The 23,428-nt window shown below is 43.9% G+C and overlaps 1 protein-coding gene across 2 annotated transcripts in view; it reads right to left on the bottom strand.

Moving 5' to 3' along the window:
* Positions 1-423: 423 nt before the first annotated feature.
* Positions 424-23,428, bottom strand: part of LOC129868606 (moesin-like) — a 41,944-nt gene continuing 18,939 nt past the window's right edge. For both annotated transcript variants that reach the window (XM_055942729.1, XM_055942728.1), the window contains exons 3-13: positions 15,174-15,269; positions 14,789-15,063; positions 14,600-14,683; positions 8,276-8,422; positions 8,021-8,117; positions 7,213-7,376; positions 6,671-6,801; positions 6,236-6,396; positions 5,785-5,877; positions 1,645-1,875; positions 424-1,508 (exon numbers count right to left, since the gene is read on the bottom strand). In XM_055942729.1, coding sequence (XP_055798704.1) covers positions 1,344-1,508; positions 1,645-1,875; positions 5,785-5,877; positions 6,236-6,396; positions 6,671-6,801; positions 7,213-7,376; positions 8,021-8,117; positions 8,276-8,422; positions 14,600-14,683; positions 14,789-15,063; positions 15,174-15,269 — 1,644 coding nt within the window. In that variant the 3' untranslated portion in view covers positions 424-1,343. The remainder of the gene's footprint in view (positions 1,509-1,644; positions 1,876-5,784; positions 5,878-6,235; positions 6,397-6,670; positions 6,802-7,212; positions 7,377-8,020; positions 8,118-8,275; positions 8,423-14,599; positions 14,684-14,788; positions 15,064-15,173; positions 15,270-23,428) is intronic.

Raw genomic sequence — 23,428 nt, 5'->3', positions numbered from 1 at the left:
CCAGGGTCGTTACACTACTCGTTGTCCCTCTTGAGGCGCTGTAGCCAGTGTACACTTCCTCAAAATAATCTAAATTAATCTAAAATAAGGTTTTAGTGGCGCAATTTTACATCTAAGATGTTTGTTGTAGTATTTCTCAAGTGATTTTGTTTTGCATGAAAACGAGTTGTCTCACGCTGACTGACAACAAACACTTGATTGAATAATCCCTACTGTTGACCAATGATGAAGACGCATAGACTTCAGTTACCGAATTTCAGTTTACCTCAAGAAACTAAAATTGTGTTCACGAACAGCCCAAAAAACAAACATTGCAGAAGACCAAAACGTCACAACATGTCGTCATAATATATACACAAACTATTTTGAACTGTTTCGGATGGGAAGCATGCAAACAACTTTACATTTCATAAGACATCCATCTTTTTACACATCAACCTGTTTTATTGAAAAATCCAAATTACAAAATAAATCCTTCAAGGCAGGCCTTAGAACCATATTTCTTCAAATTCCATATAATAAAATATTTAGCAAAGGATTGATATACAAAAAGAAACTCCTAATCATGGTAGCTACTAGTGTGCATGGCTATATGGAATAGCAGATACACTTGGTCTATAAAGAGTCATTCAGAGGTATGTGTCTCTCTGAAAATGGAACATGTGGTATTCCAGCGCTTATTTCATATGGACTTAATACAATCTTATGTAAAAGTAATACTGTTGAGTTTCCAAACAAAGATGTCCTTCTCTTAGAAAGACAACAATCTCTTTAAATGCCTAAGATTAGAATATAATAAAAAACTAAAATCTAATTACAGTTTGATGTTCTCTTAATTTGTGGAAAATGCTTACAGTAATAGGTCCACTTCAAAACAAACAAACCTGCTCTGAAATAATGACACCTAAAATGTGGCCAACCATAACGTAATTGCAGCTGTCCTGCATTGAGTTGTTTTGTTCATTTTTAGTTTCAAACAGTGTGAGAGATGAATCACAAAAATAACTAAATTATAGTCAATAAAAACACGCTCCATCTATAACCCAAATTCAAAGGCTGGAAAAATGTATTATCAAATTGTATTCACTTTAAACCATTCTTCTATAAAAAATGTCCCTGATACATCCACTTTTCATAATTCTGAATAACATTACTTGTAATGTGATTTGTGCACCATTATTCATATACATTTTGCTGTACTTTTTTTGTTGCTTTTTGATATGTATTCTGGTCTTGTTTGGGTAAAAGGCACTGTAGCTTGTGTGAGGCAGGTCTGCAGTCTAGAATGAATGGACCAAGTATGGCACTGCTGTGGGGGTTATAGTAGTTGCAAACAAGATACATCACATACACTCAAACTCGTCTATACGCTGCTTGGTGTTGCCCGACCGAATCTGCCGGAGGGTCTTGTACTTGTCCCGTCCCGCTTTCACATTATCCGCATGGATGATGTCATTTGCGGTTTTCTTGGTCTCATCTCGAGCGATGGCCAACTCCGAGCTCAAAGCCTGGTAGAGGAAAGATAACATTACTGCCAAGTCTCACTACGGCTCACACAACAACACAGGCATACCGGGACATGTTTATAGGCCCCATTCCTGTAATCTCTACAATATCACAAAGAGTGATGCAACCCTCACTCACCAGCAGGTGCTGCTGCACGCGCTCGTTCTTCTCGGCTTCAGTCATACGCTCCTCCTCGCTGCGGTCTTTGTAGGAGATGCCGCCCGTGAACTCGGCACTGGCCTGGTCGCTGGTCTCGTCGTTCTCGTCATGCTCGTTCTCGGCCTGCATAGGCTCCTGTATGTGTGATGCCATTATTTTGCTGTTCAGCTCCTCTTTGGTCTTCTCCAGGTCCTCCTGCACCATGCAGGCCTAAGGGGGGCAGCCACAAATGTTAATGACTCATGGTATGTATGAACTGATTCAGGAGAAGGAATATCAATCAATACAGTCAATCACGGATTATAAAAAGAAAACCATCCCCGTCGCGGACCAGGATGTCTTGCTCCCAGACAGACTAAATCACTTTTTTGCTCGCTTTGAGGACAATACAGTGCCACTGACACAGACCGCTACCAAAACCTGCAGGCTTTCCTTCACTGCAGCCGAGGTGAGTAAAACATTTAAACGTGTTAACCCTCGCAAGGCTGCAGGCCCAGACGGCATTACCAGCCGCGTCCTCAGAGCATGCGCAGACCAGCTGGCTGGTGTGTTTACGGACATATTCAATCATTCCTTATCCCAGGCTGCTGTTCCCACATGCTTCAAGAGGGCCACCATTGTTCCTGTTCCCAAGAAAGCTAAGGTAACTGAGCTAAACGACTACCGCCCCGTAGCACTCACTTCCGTCATCATGAAGTGCTTTGAGAGACTAGTCAAGGACCATATCACCTCCACCCTACCTGACACCCTAGACCCACTCCAATTTACTTACCGACCCAATAGGTCCACAGACGACGCAATCGCAACCACACTGCACACTGCCCTAACCCATCTGGACAAGAGGAATACCTATGTGAGAATGCTGTTCATCGACTACAGCTCAGCATTTAACACCATAGTACCCTCCAAACTCGTCATCAAGCTCGAGACCCTGGGTCTCGACCCCGCCCTGTGCACCTGGGTCCTGGACTTCCTGACGGGCCGCCCCCAGGTGGTGAGGGTAGGTAACAACATCTCCACCTCGCTGATCCTTAACACTGGTGCCCCACAGCGGTGCGTTCCGAGCCCTCTCCTGTACTCCCTGTTCACCCACAACAACACCCACTGCGTGGCCATGCACGCCTCCAACTCAATCATCAAGTTTGCGGACGACACTACAGTGGTAGGCTTGATTACCAACAACGACGAGACGGCCTACAGGGAGGAGGTGAGGGCCCTCGGAGTGTGGTGTCAGGAAAATAACCTCACACTCAACGTCAACAAAACAAAGGAGATGATTGTGGACTTCAGGAAACAGCAGAGGGAGTCACGCAGTCATGGCTGAAAAGGGAGTATAGGAGGGGGCTGAGCACACACCCTTGTGGGGCCCCAGTGTTGAGGATCAGTGAAGTGGAGATGTTGCTTACTATCTTCACCACCTGGGGGCGGCCCGTCAGGAAGTCCAGGACCCAATTGCACACCGCGAGGTTGAGACCCAGGGCCTCAAGCTTAATGATAAGCTTGGAGGGTACTATGGTGTTGAATGCTGAGCGGTAGTCAATGAACAACATTCTTACATAGGTATTCCTCTTGTCCAGATGGGATAGGGCAGCGTTATGTGATGATGGCGATTTCATCTCATGTGAACATATTGGGGCGGTATGCAAATTGAAGTGGGTCTAGGGTGGCAGGTAAGGTGGAGGTGATATGATCCTTGACTAGTCTCTTAAAGCACTTCATGACAGAAGTGAGTGTTACAGGGCGATAGTCATTTAGTTCAGTTACCTTGCCTTCTTTGTTACAGGAACAATGTTGGCCATATGGGGACAACAGACTGGGATAGGGAGAGATTGAATATGTCCGTAAACACACCAGGCAGCTGGTCTGCACATGCTCTGAGGACACGGCTAGGGATGCTGTCTGGGCCGGCAATCTTGCTAGGTTTAGCACTTCTAAATGTCTTACTCACGTCGGCCACGGAGAAGGAGAGCCCACAGTCCTTGGTAGTGGGCCGCGTCGGTGGCACTGTATTATCCTCAAAGTTGGCAAAGAAGCTGTTTAGTTTGAAGCAAGACATCAGTGTCCGTGACGTGGATTGTTTTCTTTTCGTAGTCCGTGACTGCCTGCAGACCCTACCACATACGTCTCGTGTCTGAGCTTTTGAATTGCAACTCCACTTTGTCCCTATACAGTCATTTCACTTGTTTGATTGCCTTTTGGAAGGAATAACTACACTGTTTGTATTCAGCCATATTCCCAGTCATCTTTCCATGGTTAAATGCGGTGGTTCACGCTTTCAGATTTGCGCGAATGCCGCCATCTATCCACGGTTTCTGGTTAGGGTAGGTTTTAATAGTCACTGTGGGTACAACATCTCCAATGCACTTCCTTATAAACTCACTCACTGAATCAGTGTATAAATCAATATTAATCTCTGAGGCTGCCCGGAACATTTCCCAGCCTGTGTGATCAAAACAATCTTGAAGCGTGGATTCCGATTGGTCAGACCAGCATTGAATAGTTCTTGTCACAGGTCCATCCTGTTTGAGTTTCTGCTTATAGGACAGGAGGAGCAAAATGGAGTTGTGGTCAGATTTGCCGAAGGGATGGCTGGGGAGGGCCTTGTATGTGCCGCGGAAGTTAAAGTAGCAGTGATCCAGTGTATTGCCCGCATGAGTGCTAGAATCAATATGCTGATAGAATTTAGGTAGCCTTGTTCTCAAATTTGCTTTGTTAAAATCCCCAGCTATAATAAAGGCAGCCTCAGGATATGGTTTAGAGTCCAGTGAAGTTCCTTGAGGGCCGTCGTGGTATCGGCTTGAGGGGTGATATACCCGGCTGTTAAAATAACCGACGAGAATTCTCTTGGGAGATAATATGGTCGGCATTTGATTGTGAGGAATTTTAGGTTAGGTGAACAAAAGGACTTGGGTTCCTGTATGTTGTTATGATTACACCATGAATCGTTAATCATGAAGCATAGACCCCCGCCCTTCTTCCCAGAGAGATCTTTATTTCTGTCGTTGCAACGCTGTACCGACGTCGTTGTGGCTGTACCGACTCCGACAACATATCGAGAGAGCCATGTTTCTGTGAAACAGAGTATGTTACAATCCCTGATGTCTCTCTGGAAAGCAACCCTTGCCCTAATTTCGTCCACCTTGTTATCTAGAGACTGGACATTGGCGAGTAATATACTCAGAAGCGGTGGGTGGAGTGCACACCTCCGAAGTCTGACCAGGAGGCCACTCGGTTTACCTCTTCTGTGGCAACGTTGCCTCTAGGATCACATCAAATGCTCTGGGTGGTGGTGCGAACAAAGGATCCGCTTCGGGATAGTCATATTCCTGGTCGTAATGTTGGTAAGTTGACGTCGCTTTGATATCAAACAGATCTTCCCGGCTGTATGTAATAAAACGTAAAATTTTCTGGGCTAACAATGTAAGAAATAAAACATTAAAAAACAAAATACTGCATAGTTTCGTAAGGACTAGAAGCGAGGCGACCCTCTCTGGCGGCGCCCTCTTGCTGTTGCCCCCTGGCAGAAGAAATATGACGTCCATAAGATTCTACAGTCTTAATGGACCCAAAATGAACATTCATTCCCTGGGTGACAGGTGCACCAAATCAGTGACAGTCTAAGATCATAAATCCATCGCATGAAAATGGGTTTGTTCTAGACAGCACAATCACAGGACATTTGGGACCTGCCATTTAGATTTGCTTTCTTTCAAATGCTAAAATAGGGAAAAAAGCACAATGGGGTGAAAGATATCCTCCCAGGCAAACAGGATTTCCCTAACGTAAAGACAGAGAACCCTCCCCTTACAACCAGGCCCACACCACAGCATGAGTCACCATGCCCACAGGGAGGAGAGGAGGGGCCCTTCCTATGGAGCAATGCCCTGCACCAGAGGGAGTCAAAATATCATATCTTAAAACAAACAGTGCCCAACTGCTATAACTTCAGATCAGCAAATCAGGGCTAAGCTTTAATGTTAGGCTATGGTTCATCCTAATTTTTACTTTTTTCTAATGGATGAATTACTGTAACATTGACTATAGTTTAATGACACATGGGACTAAACCATTTGAGAAGGTGGGGGAGGTAAATGAAGAGAGCAGTAGCTGAGACCACACCTTCTGTTGCCACTGCGTTGCCTCATCCTCCTTTTTCTGCTTGGCGTCCTCCAGTAGGGAGATCTTTGAGGTCAGCTCAGCCAGTTCCGTGGCCTGTGGAAACAATTTTTTTATTTTCACTTTCTTTCCATGAATTTGGATTTGAAAGTTTCAGATGTTAGCTTATTTTAATTTCCAAACCATGTGAAGACTACCACAGTTAGAAAACTAGAAGTTAAACAATGATTTTCGTACATTTCACTATTTCTAGAATAATACTATGAACTATCATGATAATACATGTTTATATACAATACAAATAATAATTGATGTGTTATATTCCAATGAATGAACTACAGTAATTAATAATCATCACTTTACTCAGCTCATCACTCTGTAGCACAATGCTACGTGCTGACACTGCGTGTGCTGTTCATTAATGTGTGTGTGTGTGTGTGTGTGTGTAACTCACCAAGTGTTCCTGGTTCTTCATCTGGTTCTCAGACTGCTGGAGCAGGGCGGTCTTGGCCTCCTCAGCCATCCTGCGTTCCTTCTCCAGACGCTCCGCCTCCTCCTGAGCACGCTTCCTCTCCTGCTCCAACTCCAGGGCCCTCCGTGTCTGCTCCTCCAACTCTGCACACACAGTAATGATGATAGACAGAATGAATTACGTGTACTGTAGCTAGGGCTTCATTAATCTCTCTTGCAAAATATGTTTTACCTCAACAAGACTAAAGATTAAATTAGGCCTTACAGTGCTTTACATTGTATTGGGTGAACACACACAACTTATGTGTATTTCGACAACAATCAATAAAAAGCTATGAACAACCACACTTATAAGACTCCTAGCTTTAAGAGTAAAGATAATAGTTTGTTCATACTACAGAAATAGGGTGTTTCCAACCTTGCTGAGCTTTTTTTGTCTGTTCCTCAATCTGTTTCAGTCTCTCCATAAGCTCCTCCTTCTCCTTTTCAATCTTTTCCTTTTCTTTTTCAGCAAGTTCTCTCTTCTTCTTTTCATTCTCCAGCAGTGCCCTGGTGGACAGAGGCCGTAGAGTAAACAGGGATATAGAAGGGAGGGAACATGGACAACTTCCTAACATTGTCAAGCCTTCTTTATCAGACAATAGGCCAACCTAAACATTAGCTAAATAGATCTGTCATTGTTCTGATGGCTACTTTCTTAAGAAAAATCCACTCATAACAAAGACCCTCATGTGTGGCCAGTGGCCACCAGTTGACACCCACAACAGTCTGCTGATTTTAATGTTCGAAACTATCAATTGATGCACAAATGCCCTTCATGTTCAGCTTTCTTTTTGAGCATTGCTGTTGGGCTTGTACAAGGACGACACAAATACAGAGGCAGGAGTAACCAAAGGTCTGATGTCTTGAAATAGACTCATGTTAGCAGTAGCTTGAGTGTGTGGTGCTGGTGACACTGACCTCTCCATCTTCTTGTGGTTCTTCTCCTCTCTGGCCTGGGCCTTCATCTGCTGTACCTCGATGGTGTCTGGTTTGCGGCGACGCATATACAGCTCATGGTTGCCCATGCAAAGTGCCAGGATGCGCTTGTTGATACGCAGTCGTGGAGCATAGAATACAAAGTCCTAGAAGAGAAAGCATGTTTGACTATCCAACGTGGTCTCAGAGCATTCCGTATTATTTTATACATAAATCTCACACTCCATTTAGTATGAATTGTTACATTCGTATGGTATGTATTAAATTGTGGATGTCCATCATCCATTTTGTATAATATGTAACGAATTGCAATTCGTACAATATGTTACGAATTTCCAAAATGTACAATATGTTACAAATTTGCTAAATGTATATGTTAAGAATTCCATTTGTTGTGGCCAATGTTAGCTAGGTGGCTAACGCTAACATTAGCTGGTGCTAGGGGTTAGGGGTAGGAGTTAGGTTAGGGTAAAGGGTTAGCTAAAAGGGTTAAGATTAGGGGAACATGCTAAGTAGCTAAAAAGTAGTAGCTAAGTAGCTAAAGTTGTCTTTGATGAGATTCGAACATGCAACCTTTGGGTTGCTAGACATTCGTTTTTTCCTCAAGTAACTTATGTAACCATACCAAATGTAACATATACTAATTACAGTGTCCGAGATGTATGTTTACTATGTTATGTCTGATCTATGAGACCAGTCCATACCAGTAATCTTTCTAAATATAATTATGGCAACAATAATTATTTTTTGTCCCTAGGAGATACTGTATAACAGAGAGGTGGTTACATACTGGTGCTTTTTTGTCAATGGGTTTGATGACAAACTTCTTGTCGTTGAAGGAAATATTCCTGATTTCACTCCATGGGAATCCAATTTTAGGCGTCATCCTGTTGAGGCAAAAATAACATATAAACAGTGATATTTGCACTATTTTGCACTTAGTCATAATCAGAAAACAACCATTGTACCTAAGTTTGTACAGCATATGTTTAACATATTTCAGTCCCATATGTTTGAGTACCCCTGTGGGGTATATTTCACTCACTTATCATTCTGTTCGTAAATGTTGAGTCCCAGGGCGTCCACTCCTAACCACAGCTCTGATCCTTTCTTGTTCTTGATGCTGAAGTAGTTGACACCGTACATCTCCAGGTCCTGGGCGATCTTCAGGTACTCCATCATTGAATCCTCTCTGTGGAAGTATTACAAATTACATTAAATCCTTTCTTTTTTTTCAATGACTCGTGCAATGTTCACAAGTATGTGGTACATTTTCACAACTGTAAGCACAAAAATCAAAACAGATGTTTCAAAAACAAGTACATTTTCAATTGATTGAGTACAAAATAACAAAGTCAAAGTAATTTGTTCACTACACCAAATCACTCTTTCAATTTGCATACATATTCAATCTAGGTATCTGCTTTTCAAAATGTAATATTCACATTACTTTTGATATAATTTGCTTGTCATTTGTAAACAATACCTTTAACTATCACTTAATCAAACTGTTCTAAACTGATAACTACTGAACAAAAATGATGTAGTGCCTAGTTTACGTACATGTATATAGTTTGATAACTGCTGAACACTGTAAAATAAATGTATCAATTTGACATCAATTTATGTTGGAAGGTAAAACCAAATCATATATGGATGTGGCTGTAAATACTATATCATAATTCTCCATCAGCCAGTGTGTTTTAATAGGACAAAGTGGAACAAGTCACTGTATGTGCTACCATTTGGAATTATAGTGTAGTGTACAATGCACTGCTGAAATAAATGGTTGTATATAGCAATATATTCCACAAATCTGAATTTCATTGATGAATCAATTAGAGAGAAAGGCGATACTGTATCAGTTGTCAAGTCATGTGGAAAAGGTGATCTTGTACAATGTTGCATGGGGCAGAAATGGCATTCAACCCCATGCTACACCAACATACATCTTTAAAATCACTTATTTAAGTTTTTTTTACAATCATAATAGGCTAGTTCATATAAATACAATTTAGCTTCTACATCAATACATGCGTTCATAATTACATTACATAGTTTACAGATTTAATAGTGTCCATGGAGGTTTCTGTAGGCCAGCTTTCTTCTTTTTAGTTTACATTTAAATCATTTAGCAGATGCTCTTATCCAGAGCAACTTACAGGAGCAATTAGGGTTAAGTTCCTTGCTCAACGGGACATCGACAGATGTCAGCTCAGGGATTTGAACCAGCAACTTTCCGGTTACAGGCCCAACGCTCTTAACCGCTAGGCTACCTGCCGCCCTAGTTCTGTTTTGATTTGTTTAAAAATAGAGTTCGAGGGGACAAAAAGTTGTTTCATAGTCAATGCAGCTTGTCTTCCAAATCTTATTGTTCACAATGCATATTATTGTCCACCATCATTTAGTATTGTCCTCTATATGAGTATCGAAGACACCTACATCAAAATCAAAACTTCTCATCAGATCCCATATTTCTTTAGTTCTGTAGCAGTTGCATAAAAAGTGTTCTAAACTCTCTTCATCAAGACAATTAGGCATAAGACAAAATGTACTTTTAGCAAAACAGCGCCACTTTACTACAGCACGCACTGGTAAACGTCATACAGAAATCAACCATGCAGTATCTCTGTCAATTGTGTACTGAGTAGATTTTGAATGCACTCTTTAGTGTCTGCAGGGATCAGTGTTGTGGTATGCAACTTCACCACCATACATTTAATCAGATATCACTTTATAAATAGTTTTGTTCGAGTCACTATTCCAGAATCCTTAATAGTCTATTGACGCACGCGTGCCACGGGACTTGTCTGAAGGTAAACGGTACCAGTTATAAAAAATGAATGGACGTACAGTGCCTTCGGAAAGTATTCAGACCCCTTGACTTTTTCAATATTTTCTTACATTTGTCTTAATCTAAAAAAAATGTTTGTTTATCCTCATTAATCTACACACAATACCCCATAATGACAAAGCGAAAACAGGTTTTTAGAAATGTTTGCACATTTATATAAAAAACAAAACAGAAATACCTTATTTATATACCGTGAGAAGAAAAAGAATGTGAACCCTTTGGAATGACCTAAATTTCTAAATATCAAATTTGATCTGAACTTCATTTATTTTTAATTGAATCTTTATTTTACCAGGCAAGCCAGTTAAGAACAAATTCTTATTTACAAACCCGGACGACGCTGGGCCAATTGTGCACCGTTCTATGGGACTCCCAATCACAACTGGATGTGATGCAGCCTGGATTCAGCACTGTTGCTACTCTCCCTAGGAGTGGCCGTTCTGCAAAGATGACTGCAAGAGCACAGCGCAGAATGCTCAATGAGGTTAAGAAGAATTCTAGAGTGTCAGCTAAAGACTTACAGAAATCTCTGGAACATGCTAACATCTCTGTTGACGAGTCTACGATACGTACAACACTAAACAATAATGGTGTTCATGGGAGGACACCACGGAAGAAGCCACTGCTGTCCAAAAAAAACATTGCTGCACGTCTGAAGTTTGCAAAAGTGCACCTGGATGTTCCACAGCGCTACTGGCAAAATATTCTGTGGACAGATGAAACTACAGTTCAGTTGTTTGGAAGGAACACACAACACTATATGTGGATAAAAAAGGCACAACACACCAAAATCAAATCCTTATCCCAACTGTAAAGTATGGTGGAGGGAGCGCCATGGTGTGGGGCTGCTTTGCTGCCTCAAGGCCTGGACAACTTGCTATCAGACGGAATAATGAATTCCCAAGTATATAAAGACTTTTTACAGGAGAATGTTAGACTATCTGTCCGCCAATTGAAGCTCAACAGAAGTTGGGTGATGCAACAGGACAATGACCCAAAACACAGAAGTAAATCAACACACCAGACATCCCAAAAATATTGCTGAACTGAAACAGTTTTTTGAAGAGGAAATGTCCAAAATGTACTTTTCCCACCCTACACTGTGAATGTTTACACGGTGTGTTCAATAAAGACCTGAACACGTATAATTGTTTGTGTGTTGTTAGTTTAAGCAGACTGTGTTTGTCTACTGTTGTGACCTAGATGAAGATCAGATCAAATTTTATGACAAATTTACACAGAAATCCAGGTATTTCCAAAGGGTGCACATACTTTTTTTGCTTCTGTAGGTATTCAGACCCTTTGCTATGAGACTCGAAATTGAACTCAGGTGCATCCTGTTTTCATTGATCATCCTTGAAATGTTTCTACAACATGATTGGAGTCAACTGTGGTAAATTCAATTGATTGAAATTATTTGGATAGGCACACACCTGTCTATATAACGTCTCACAGTTGACAGTGCATGTCAGAACAAAAACCAAGCCATGAGGTCAAAGGAATTATCCATAGAGCTCTGAGACAGGATTATGTCTAGGAACAGACCTGGGGAAGAACACAGTAGCAGAGGTTTGGAACAACCAAGAAAAAGCTGGCCACCTGGCCAAACTGAGCAATCGGGGGAGAAGGGCCTTTGTCAGCGAGGTGACCAAGAACCCGATGGTGACTGACAGAGCTCCAGAGTTCCTCTGTGGAGATGGGAGAACCTTCCAGAAGGACAACCATCTCTGCAGCACTCCACCAATCAGGCCTTTATAGAAGAATGGCCAGACGGAAGCCACTCCTCAGTAAAAGGCACATGACAGCCCGCTTGGAGTTTGCCAAAAGGCACCTAAAGGATTCTCAGACCATGAGAAACAAGATTATCTGGTCTCATGAAACCAAGAATGAACTCTTTGGCCTGAATGCCAAGCGTCACATCTGGAGGAAACCTGGCACCGTCCCTACGGTGAAGCATGGTGGAGGCAGCATCATTCTGTGGGAAGGTTTTTCAGGGGCAGGGGCAGGGACTGGAAGGCTTTGGGACAAGTCTCTGAATATAGTTGAGTGGCCCAGCCAGAGCCCTGACTTAAACCAGATCAAACATCTCTGGAGAGATGTGAAAATAGCTGTGCAGCGACGCTCCCCATCCAACCTTAAAGAGCTTGAGAGGATCTGCAGTGAAGAATGTGAGAAACATCAAAATATAGGTATGCCAAGCTTGTATCATCATACCCAAGAAGACGAGGCTGTAATCGCTGACAAAGGTCCTTCAACGTACAGAGTAAAGGGTCTGAATAGTTATGTAAATGTCATATTTCCAGCCAAAAAAATTGAAGAAAAAAAAAAATCGCTAAAACAGTTTTTCTTTTGTCATTATTGGGTATTGTGTGTAGATTGAGGGGGGGGGGGGGGGGGGGACATTTTAATCAATTTTACAATCAGGCTGTAACCTATCAAAATGTGGAAAAAGTCAAGGGGTCTGAATACTTTCCGAAGGCATTGTATATAGATCCCGAGTAATTTCATGTCATATTTAATTTCTATATGGATGGGAGTTTTAGAAAGCTCATCAGCCATTCAAACTCCTTCTGTTTTTACCATAGCCAACTACTTAACAATATCCCTAGTAGGATAATAAAAATGTATTTCTCAACATGCTCACAACATGCCATTGGATTAAAATGAAACAAATTGTGGTTTGCAAACAAATAAATGTGCATGTCAAGTTACGGTAAAATGCTCTCATGATATTTCACAAAAGATTCACGAAAAACCTAGATTTTGCATGAATGACTCAGGGGTGAAAGATGTGTTAAACTCCAATGAATACACAATCAAATGTTCTGAACATAACATAGGGGGCATTACAAGTGTTATCAGTTTAGAGTAGTGATTGGACGATTGATACCAGAGGTCCGACGCTCCGATGCAGTTTTCAAAGCACTACTGATTGGACACAATGTAACGATGCTTGTATCAAAGTAACAATGCCACGTGATGATGACGTTTGAAGCTTCGAACGTCACACTACTGATTTATTACTAGTTTCGAAGCATATACCATTGACGGATCATTTCAAAGTAACATTACCACATGATCAATGGCGTCTGAAGCTTCGGTTGATCACATGCTTTTTCGAAACTGTTGTTGCAAAATGCGAGATCCCACTGATTTCGCCGTGGTGCTTTCTTTGATACAAAGTTGCTTTCAAACACCAACCTCTACTGGACACCTTATTTACCAATTTACTTAGATGTTTTTCAGTTTCTAGCACCTAAACGGTAGCTCAGCAGGTAGGGAGATTTGGGATAAGACACCAGCATAGGCACAAGATTGAATCTTGGCTATAGTTAAAAAATAATTTACTGTGAACCCATCTTCCCACTGTTGTTCAAATAATTTGTTTTATTTAGTGTAGCCTATGATCATCTTTTGTCTTCAGCATCCTAAATAATACCACGGATGCAGAGTTTTAGAAAACATAGCGTACCTGGAGGCAAATAGGGGAAGTAGAATGTGGGATGCAAACCCCATACTCTAACAAAATTTAGTTTACCAACACTCACACCCATCCATTGCGCCACAAAGTTTTGATAGATGCAATGGGAAAACAGGTCTATATGAACATTTAAAAAACGCTAATTTATTCCTGTTCAGCAGATGTCAATAATGTGTTAAAAGATCAGTGTAATAAAAAAAAAGGCACCACAATTTGGTGAAAGCCCCAAAAGGGTTTAGAAAGCCTTGGTTTCCCATCACTAGTTTCCAGTTTTTAAAGGTCCAATGCAGACGTTTTTATCTCAATATCAAATCCTTTCCGGGTAACAATTAAGTACATTACTGTGATTGATTTAAATTCAAATGGTAAAAATAATTTACAAAATCTGGGAGTGGTCTAAGTGGGGAGGGAAAAACTGAAATCTAGCTGTTATTGGCAAAGAGATTTGGAACACTCTTTCTTATTGGTCTATTAACTAATTTACCACCTGGTGATGTCACCAGGCAGGCCAAAACTCCATCCCACCAAAACAGGCTGAAATTTCAGCCGGTCTTTTCAAACAGCTCTTACACTAAAAGGGCATTATCATTATTTTCACAATTTCACAACCTCATAGTGTGGAAATATACTGTACATATAACACAGGAATATCACGTTATTGACTGCACTGGGCCTTCAAGAGTTTTGAAAATACGCCACTTACATCTAAAAAATGCACCAAAGTAAGCACAGAAGGAACACAAGCAGTTAAGTTATTTGAAGACTTCCAGCTAGGTAGCTGCCATAGTTGTTAATAGGAGTTGATGGTCAGGATGCTTCAAAACATCACAGCACATGCTTTCACATCATCAAGCTCTCAGAGTGCAAATCTATTCACTCTATGACAGAAGCTTAAGCAATTTTCACCATGATGTGGTATGTCCTACTGTGCAGAGATACTCAACTTTCAATTGAAACCAATAGAGATGTTTCTCAGGCCAGGGACAACAGAGCTAGGAGGGGTGAGTAAGTAATGTGTGTGTGTGATTCAGTACCTGAGCATGCCCTTGTGCTCCTCATGCCACACCTGGATTCTCTCCTCCCACTGCTCCTTGTTGAGCTTGTGTTGGTCCAAGACCCTAAAAACACAAAGACAAAATTATATGACACCATAAAAACATGAGAGAGTACGAAGGTGCAATTAAAAGGTGTTATGTAGACTCTAGAGATGATGGAGGCCTCACCTCTGAGGCAGCAGTTTTTCACTGGACAGGTATCCTGGCAAGTGAATCTCCTTGTTGTAATCGGCGTACTTGGCCTGCACGGCGTAGGAGGCCAGCAGCACAGCCGTCTCCGGGGGGCAGTAGATGTCATCGTTGAGGATCCCTTCCTTTACTTGCAGGAAGAACAGCCTCTGGGTGGCCTCCTGGATCAGCTCCTCTGACACATCCTCAGGGAAGAACTTGGCCCGGAACTTGAACAGCAGTGGGCTCTCCTTCCTTACATCCTGGGCTGTCACCTAGGGCCAGGGGTCAAAGATGAGTAGAGGCGCCAGGAGCAGTTTCTCTTTTACTTAAGGTGGCACGGAATCCTTGTTCACTATATCCTTGTTTAAATGGAGGCGCTCACCTTCTTATTGAGCTTGAGCCATGTCGAGAAACCCTTTGTATCCTGGTACTGCAGACCAAAGAACCACACCTCCCGCAGTCCGATTGTCTTCACAACCTTAGGGCACACAATTTTTTTTAAATGTAACCCAACTCTTAACAGGGGTTAACTGTGTTAAATTGTTTGTGAAAACAGTGTTACATGACATTCTTGTTTCAGGTCAGGTTTTAACTTAGGTAATGGTGCATGATGGTTCAGTCATTAATTTAAAAGAATCTGAAGATTTAATCCTCTCAAGTTTAGTCTTTCTATACAGTTATATCAAATTATACTGAGGAAATAAATACAGAAACATCTTAGCTTAGTACTTAGATATTCAACTTTGCTACCTCAGTACAAAGTCGCTACAGATAAGGTAGTCAAGCGCAGGAGAGCAGAGATGTCAAAGTAGCGTCTTCAATAGGCAAGTCCAAATTGGGTCAGGTACAATACCAATAAACAGCCAAGACATAGGAACACACAGTCACTCACGGAAGGAGAAAAAACAATGCTCCTTACTTTCCTACAACACTGTGCACACGTGAATAAACTGAGGAAAACCTCAACGAGCAACATGAAAATAATCCTGCACAAACCTAAGCGGGAAACAGGAGTAAATATACACACAGAAATTAAAGTAAATGAAAACCAGGTGTGAATGAACCAAAGACAAAACAAACGGAAAAAGAAAAATGGATCGGTGATGGCTAGTAGGCCGGCGACGCCGACCGCCGAGCACCGCCTGAACAAGGAGAGGAATCTTTATCTTTAAAATGAATAACGTGCTTGATTTCATTTTCAGATTAAAAAAAATACAGAATCAAATACCCATTTCAAAGCTAAACCTATCGACAATGCTAAAATAGTAAGCTAACTGCTTGAATTTTTAAACACACTGAACTCATTCACAAAATTGGATATAAATGAATAAATGCTGGCCTGAGGGATAATGCAGTTGCCAGCCATTTCCTAGGAGTAATTGCTTGGACCTACGTGGTGAACAACAGTTTAAGCTCAACATAACTTAACTCCTCATGTTCTACCCTAAACATTGGTACTCTTTTTTTGTTATATCAGTAGATCATCTCTCTCTCACACTCACACACAAACAAACAGAAGATTTGGATCTATTAGGCTAACTAGTGAAAGGCACCCATTGTATGTATTATCAAAACTAGATTGAAATAAGAATTGAGTCACACGTTAAACTTTGTGCTCCAGCATTTGGGGCGGCAGGGTAGCCTAGTGGTTAGAGCGTTGGACTAGTAACCGAAAGGTTGCAAGTTCAAATCCCCGAGCTGACAAGGTACAAATCTGTCGTTCTGCACCTGAACAGGCAGTTAACCCACTGTTCCTAGGCCGTCATTGAAAATAAGAATTTGTTCTTAACTGACTTGCCTAGTTAAATAAAGGTAAAATAAAAATTTCTGCCCACTACAGCTCACTGTCTGATAGACCGAGTAAAAATACAGTGGAAACTCTTATCTAATGGCTGTGGAGGGAGTCATCTAGTCCTCTGCCCAGATTGCCCACTACACCAACTGCCACTTACAGGGAGGGGTCTGTGGGCCGCCTTGACATAGATATGTCAGGACAGCAAAGTCCACACTTCATATAAACATCTATCATAATAAATGTAAGAGAAACAAAAAATCTATGTGATTATAAGCATGAAGTGAAATAGGGATGACACAACAGCCATAATAACATTGGTGATGGATGCCTTGGGGGTGATTCAAGAGTCTGGCACTTTTGCTAAAACAATACAGACATTCTCTGAGGCCAGGCTGGCCTGCCATACAGCCATGACATATTTCTGTCTGAGAGAGCCACTGTAAAACTGGTGGGACCAAAACCTCTCCTCTCCTCACACAAACAGGCATTGCAGAAAAGTTTGAGACGGTTAGGGACTGATAACCACTCATGCATTAAATTCCTTGGAGAAAGGAAAGGGAAAGGGGGATACCTAGTCAGTTGTACAACTGAATGCCTTCAAGAAACATCTGCTGTGTTTACATTGGCTGTGTCAACAGCCTGGTCGGGGTGTTTCCCATTAAGAAGACAATGTTTATACACACCACCACTGCCTGCACATCACGCCTGCACATCACACCATCACCAAACCTCAGTCAAGGCAGTTTAAAATCACGATGTACAATATATATATACTAAAGTATGTGGACACCCCTTCAAATTATTGGATTTGGCTATTTCAGCCACATCCGTTGCTGGAAGGTTTATAAAATTGAGCACAAAGCCATGCAATCTCCATATACAACCATTGGCAGAAGAATGGCCTTACTGAAGAGCCTAGTGACTTTCAACGTGGCACCATCATAGGATGCCACCTTTCCAACTGGTCAGTTCGTCAAATTTCTGCCCTGGTCAACTGTAAGTGCTGTTATTGTAAAGTGGAAAAGTCTAGGAGAAACAATGGCTCAGCTGCAAAGTGGTAGGCCATACAAGCTCACAGAACGGGACCACTGAGTGCTGAAGCACGTAAAAATCATCTGTCCTCAGTTGCAACACTCACTATGTTCGTGGGCAATGAATAATTAATTACATCATCTCCACCCCTCAACCAGTATTCTACAAGAGAACAGACACAAGGGACAACAGGCACACCGGTCTCTACTAGAGGTCGACCGATTAATCGGAATGGCCGATTTCAAGTTTTCATAACAATCGGAAATCGGTAATTTTGGACTCCGATTTTCTTTAAAAAAAAATTTTACATCTTTATTTAACTAGGCAAGTCAGTTAAGAACACATTCTTATTTTCAACGACGGCCTAGGAACGGTGGGTTAACTGCCTTGTTCAGAGGTAGAACGACAGATGTTTACCTTGTCAGCTCAGGGATTCAATCTTGCAACCTTACGGTTAACTAGTCCAACGCTCTAACCACCTGCCTCACGAGGAGCCTGCCTGTTACGCGAATGCAGTAAGAAGCCAAGGTAAGTTGCTAGCTAGCATTAAACTTATCTTATAAAAAACAATCAATCAATCATAATCACTAGTTATAACTACACATGTTTGATGATATTACTAGTTTATCTAGCGTGTCCTGTGTTGCATATAATCGATGCAGTGCGCATTCGCGAAAAAGGACTGTCGTTGCTCCAACGTGTACCTAACCATAAACATCAATGCCTTTCTTAAAATCAATACACATAGGTGTATGTTTTTAAACCTGCATATTTAGCTAAAATAAATCCAGGTTAGCAGGCAATATTAACCAGGTGAAATTGTGTCACTTCTTGCGTTCATTGCACGCAGAGTCAGAGTATATGCAACAGTTTGGGCCGCCTGGCTCATTGCGAACTAATTTGCCAGAATTTTATGTAATTATGACATAACATTGAAGGTTGTGCCATGTAACAGGAATATTTAAACTTATGGATGCCACCGGTTAGATAAAATACGTAACGGTTCCGTATTTCACTGAAATAAACGTTTTGTTTTTTCGAGATTATAGTTTCTGGATTCGACCATATTAATGACCTAAGGCTCGTATTTCTGTGTGTTATTATGTTATAATTAGGTCTATGATTTGATAGAGCAGTGTCACGCCCTGGCCTTAGTATTCTTTGTTTTCTTTATTATTTTAGTTAGGTCAGGGTGTGACATGGGGAATGTTTGTGTTTTGTTGGTTTTGGGTGTTTCTATGGTAAAGGGGTTGTTGGGTGTAGTATATGGGTTTGTGTTGAGTTCATGTGTCTAGCGTTGTCTATGTATGTTTAGTTATCTAGGAGAGTCTATGGTTACCTGAATGAGTTCCCAATTAGAGACAGCTGATTTCGGTTGTCTCTGATTGGGAGCCTTATTTAGGGTAGCCATAGGCTTTCATTTGTTGTGAGTAGTTGTCTATGTGATACGTTTGTAGCCAGTGTGTGCACATCGTTGTTTAGCTTCACGATCGTTTTCTTGTTTTGTTTAGTGTTTAAGTGTTTTTTGTTTCGTTTGCCTTCTTCGTTAATAAAAAGGAGATGGCTTATTTTCCTAAAGCTGCGTTTTGGTCCGTCAATCCTCCACACGATCGTGACAGAACTACTCACCATTACAGGACCAAGCGGCATGGAAAGCGGAAACAGGACCCACCTACACAGGATTCGTGGACATGGGAGGAGATACTGGATGGTAATGGGCCGTGGGCACAACCGGGAGAATATCGCCTTCCTCGTGAAGAGCTGGAGGCAGCTAAAGCCGAGAGGAGGCGATATGAGGAGGCAGCACGGAGACAAGGCTGGAAGCCCGTGAGTACAACCCAAAAATTTCTTGGGGGGGGCCTTAAAGGGAGTGTGGCGAAGTCAGGTAGGAAACCTGCGCCTACTCCCTGTACTTACCGTGGAGAGCGAGAGTACGGGCAGACACCGTGTTACGCAGTAGAGCGCACGGTGTCTCCTGTACGCGTGCATAGCCCGGTTCGGTACATTTCAGCTCCACGTATCGGCCGGGCTAGACTGAGCGTTGAGCCGTATGTCATAAAACCGGCCCAACGCATCTGGTCACCAGTGCGTCTCCTCGGGCCGGCGTACATGGCACCAGCCTTACGCATGGTGTCCCCGGTTCGCCTACATAGGCCGGTGCGGGTTATTCCACCTCCCCGCACTGGTCAGGCGACGGGGAGCATACAACCAGGTAAGGTTGGGCAGGCTCGGCGCTCAAGGGAGCCAGTACGCCTGCACGGTCCGGTATTTCCGGCGCCACCTCCCCGCCCCAACCCAGTACCACCAGTGCCTCCTCCACGCACTAGCTATATGGTGCGTGTCTCCAGCCCTTTACCACCAGTGCCTAAACCACGCACCAAGCCTCCTGTGTGTCCCCAGAGTCCTGTGCGTCCTGTTGCTGCTCCCCGCACTAGCCCTGAGATGCGTGTCCCCAGCCCGGTGCCACCAGTCCCGGCACCACGCACCAGGCCTACAGTGCGCCTCAGCCGGCAGGAGTCTGCCGTCTGCACAGCGATGCCTGAACTGCCCGTCTCCCCAGCGCCATCTGAGCCATCCGTCTCCCCAGCGCCATCTGAGCCATCCGTCTCCCCAGCGCCATCTGAGCCATCCGTCTCCCCAGCGCCGTCTGAGCCATCCGTCTGCCATGAGCCTGCAAAGCCGCCCGTCTGCCATGAGCCTGCAAAGCAGCCCGTCTGCCATGAGCCTACAGAGCCGCCCGCCAGACAGGAGCCGCTAGAGCCGCCCGCCAGACAGGAGCCGCTAGAGCCGCCCGCCAGACAGGAGCCGCTAGAGCCGCCCGCCAGACAGGAGCCGCTAGAGCCGCCCGCCAGACAGGATCTGCCAGAGCCGCCAACCAGACAGGATCTGCCAGAGCCGCCAACCAGACAGGATCTGCCAGAGCCGCCAACCAGACAGGATCTGCCAGAGCCGCCAACCAGACAGGATCTGCCAGAGCAGTCAGCTAGCCATGAGCAGCCAGATCCGTCAGCTAGCCATGAGCAGCCAGATCCGTCAGCTAGCCATGAGCAGCCAGATCCGTCAGCCAGCCATGAGCAGCCAGATCCGTCAGCCAGCCATGAGCAGCCAGATCCGTCAGCCAGCCATGAGCAGCCAGATCCGTCAGCCAGCCATGAGCAGCCAGATCCGTCAGCCAGCCATGAGCAGCCAGATCCGTCAGCCAGCCATGAGCAGCCAGATCCGTCAGCCAGCCATGAGCAGCCAGATCCGTCAGCCAGCCATGAGCAGCCAGATCCGTCAGCCAGCCATGAGCAGCCAGATCCGTCAGCCAGCCATGAGCAGCCAGATCCGTCAGCCAGCCATGAGCAGCCAGATCCGTCAGCCAGCCATGAGCAGCCAGATCCGTCAGTCAGCCATGAGCAGCCAGATCCGTCAGCTAGCCATGAGCAGCCAGATCCGTCAGCTAGCCATGAGCAGCCAGATCCGTCAGCTAGCCATGAGCAGCCAGAGCCGTCAGCTAGCCATGAGCAGCCAGAGCCGTCAGCTAGCCATGAGCAGCCAGAGCCGTCAGCTAGCCATGAGCAGCCAGAGCCGTCAGCTAGCCATGAGCAGCCAGATCCGTCAGCTAGCCATGAGCAGCCAGATCCGTCAGCTAGCCATGAGCAGCCAGATCCGTCAGTCAGCCATGAGCAGCCAGATCCGTCAGTCAGCCATGAGCAGCCAGATCCGTCAGCTAGCCATGAGCAGCCAGATCCGTCAGCTAGCCATGAGCAGCCAGAGCCGTCAGCTAGCCATGAGCAGCCAGATCCGTCAGCTAGCCATGAGCAGCCAGATCCGTCAGCCAGCCATGAGCAGCCAGATCCGTCAGCCAGCCATGGGCCGTCCCTCAGTCCGGAGCTGCCGTTCCTCAGTCCGGAGCTGCCGTTCCTCAGTCCGGAGCTGCCGTTCCTCAGTCCGGAGCTGCCGTTCCTCAGTCCGGAGCTGCCCCTTATCCTGGTGCTGCCCCTTATCCTGGTGCTGCCCCTTATCCTGGTGCTGCCCCTTACCCTGGTACTGCCCCTTACCCTGGTACTGCCCCTTAGTTCGGAGCTGCCCCTGACCCTGGTACTGCCCCTTACCCTGGTACTGCCCCTTAGTCCGGAGCTGCCCCTTAGTCCGGAGCTGCCCCTTAATGCAGTGGGGTTAATGTGGAGGGGGGTCATTTGGAGGAAGCTAAGGAGGCGGTTAGGGACTGTGGTGACGTGGGGACCACGACCAGAGCCGGAGCCGCCACCGTGGATGGAAGCCCACCCAGACCCTCCCCTAGACTGGTTAATGGTGCGCCCGGAGTTCGCACCTTAAGGGGGGGGTTATGTCACGCCCTGGCCTTAGTATTCTTTGTTTTCTTTATTATTTTAGTTAGGTCAGGGTGTGACATGGGGAATGTTTGTGTTTTGTTGGTTTTGGGTGTTTCTATGGTAAAGGGGTTGTTGGGTGTAGTATATGGGTTTGTGTTGAGTTCATGTGTCTAGCGTTGTCTATGTATGTTTAGTTATCTAGGAGAGTCTATGGTTACCTGAATGAGTTCCCAATTAGAGACAGCTGATTTCGGTTGTCTCTGATTGGGAGCCTTATTTAGGGTAGCCATAGGCTTTCATTTGTTGTGAGTAGTTGTCTATGTGATACGTTTGTAGCCAGTGTGTGTGCACATCGTTGTTTAGCTTCACGATCGTTTTCTTGTTTTGTTTAGTGTTTAAGTGTTTTTTGTTTCGTTTGCCTTCTTCGTTAATAAAAAGGAGATGGCTTATTTTCCTAAAGCTGCGTTTTGGTCCGTCAATCCTCCACACGATCGTGACAAGCAGTCTGACTGAGCGATGGTAGGCACCAGCATGCTCGTAAGCATTCATTCAAACAGCACTTTTGTGCGTTTTTCCAGCAGCTCGTCGCTATGCTTCAAGCATTGCGCTGTTTATGACTTCAAGCCTATCAACTCCCAAGATTAGGCTGGTGTAACCGATGTGAAATGGCTAGCTAGTTAGCGGGGTGCGCGCTAATAGCGTTTCAAACGTCACTCGCTCTGAGACTTGGAGTAGTTGTTCCCCTTGCTCTGCATGGGTAACGCTGCTTCGAGGGTGGCTGTTGTCGATGTGTTCCTGGTTCGAGCCCAGGTAGGGACGAGGAGAGGGATGGAAGCTATACTGTTACACTGGCAATACTAAAGTGCCTATAAGAACATCCAATAGTCAAAGGTATATGAAATACAAATCGTATAGAGAGAAATAGTCCTATAATTCCTATAATAACTACAACCTAAAACTTCTTACCTGGGAATATTGAAGACTCATGTTAAAAGGAACCACCAGCTTTCATATGTTCTCATGTTCTGAGCAAGGAACTTAAACGTTAGCTTTCTTACATGGCACATATTGCAGTTTTACTTTCTTCTCCAACACTTTGTTTTTGCATTACTTAAACCAAATTGAACATGTTTCATTATTTATTTGAGGCTAAATTGATTTTATTGATGTATTATATTAAGTTAAAATAAGTGTTCATTCAGTATTGTTGTAATTGTCATTATTACAAATAAATAAATAAACAATTGGCCGATTAATCGGCATCGGCTTTTTTTGGTCCTCCAATAATCGGTATCGGTATCGGCGTTGAAAAATCATAATCGGTCGACCTCTAGTCTCTACATTGCAGATGAGCTGAAGGCAGTCATCAATGACCATGGACCACAGAAGGTATTTTAACTGGTGACAGACAACGATGCGAACATGAAGGCTGCTTGGTCTAAAGTGGAGGAGTCCTACCCTCACATCACACCCATTGGCTGTGCTGCTCATGCA

Source organism: Salvelinus fontinalis, chromosome 13 (assembly GCF_029448725.1).
Source record: "Salvelinus fontinalis isolate EN_2023a chromosome 13, ASM2944872v1, whole genome shotgun sequence".
NCBI lineage: Eukaryota > Metazoa > Chordata > Actinopteri > Salmoniformes > Salmonidae > Salvelinus > Salvelinus fontinalis.
The sequence above is the reverse complement of the archived record's forward strand: the minus strand, read 5'-3'. Positions and strand labels throughout refer to the sequence as shown.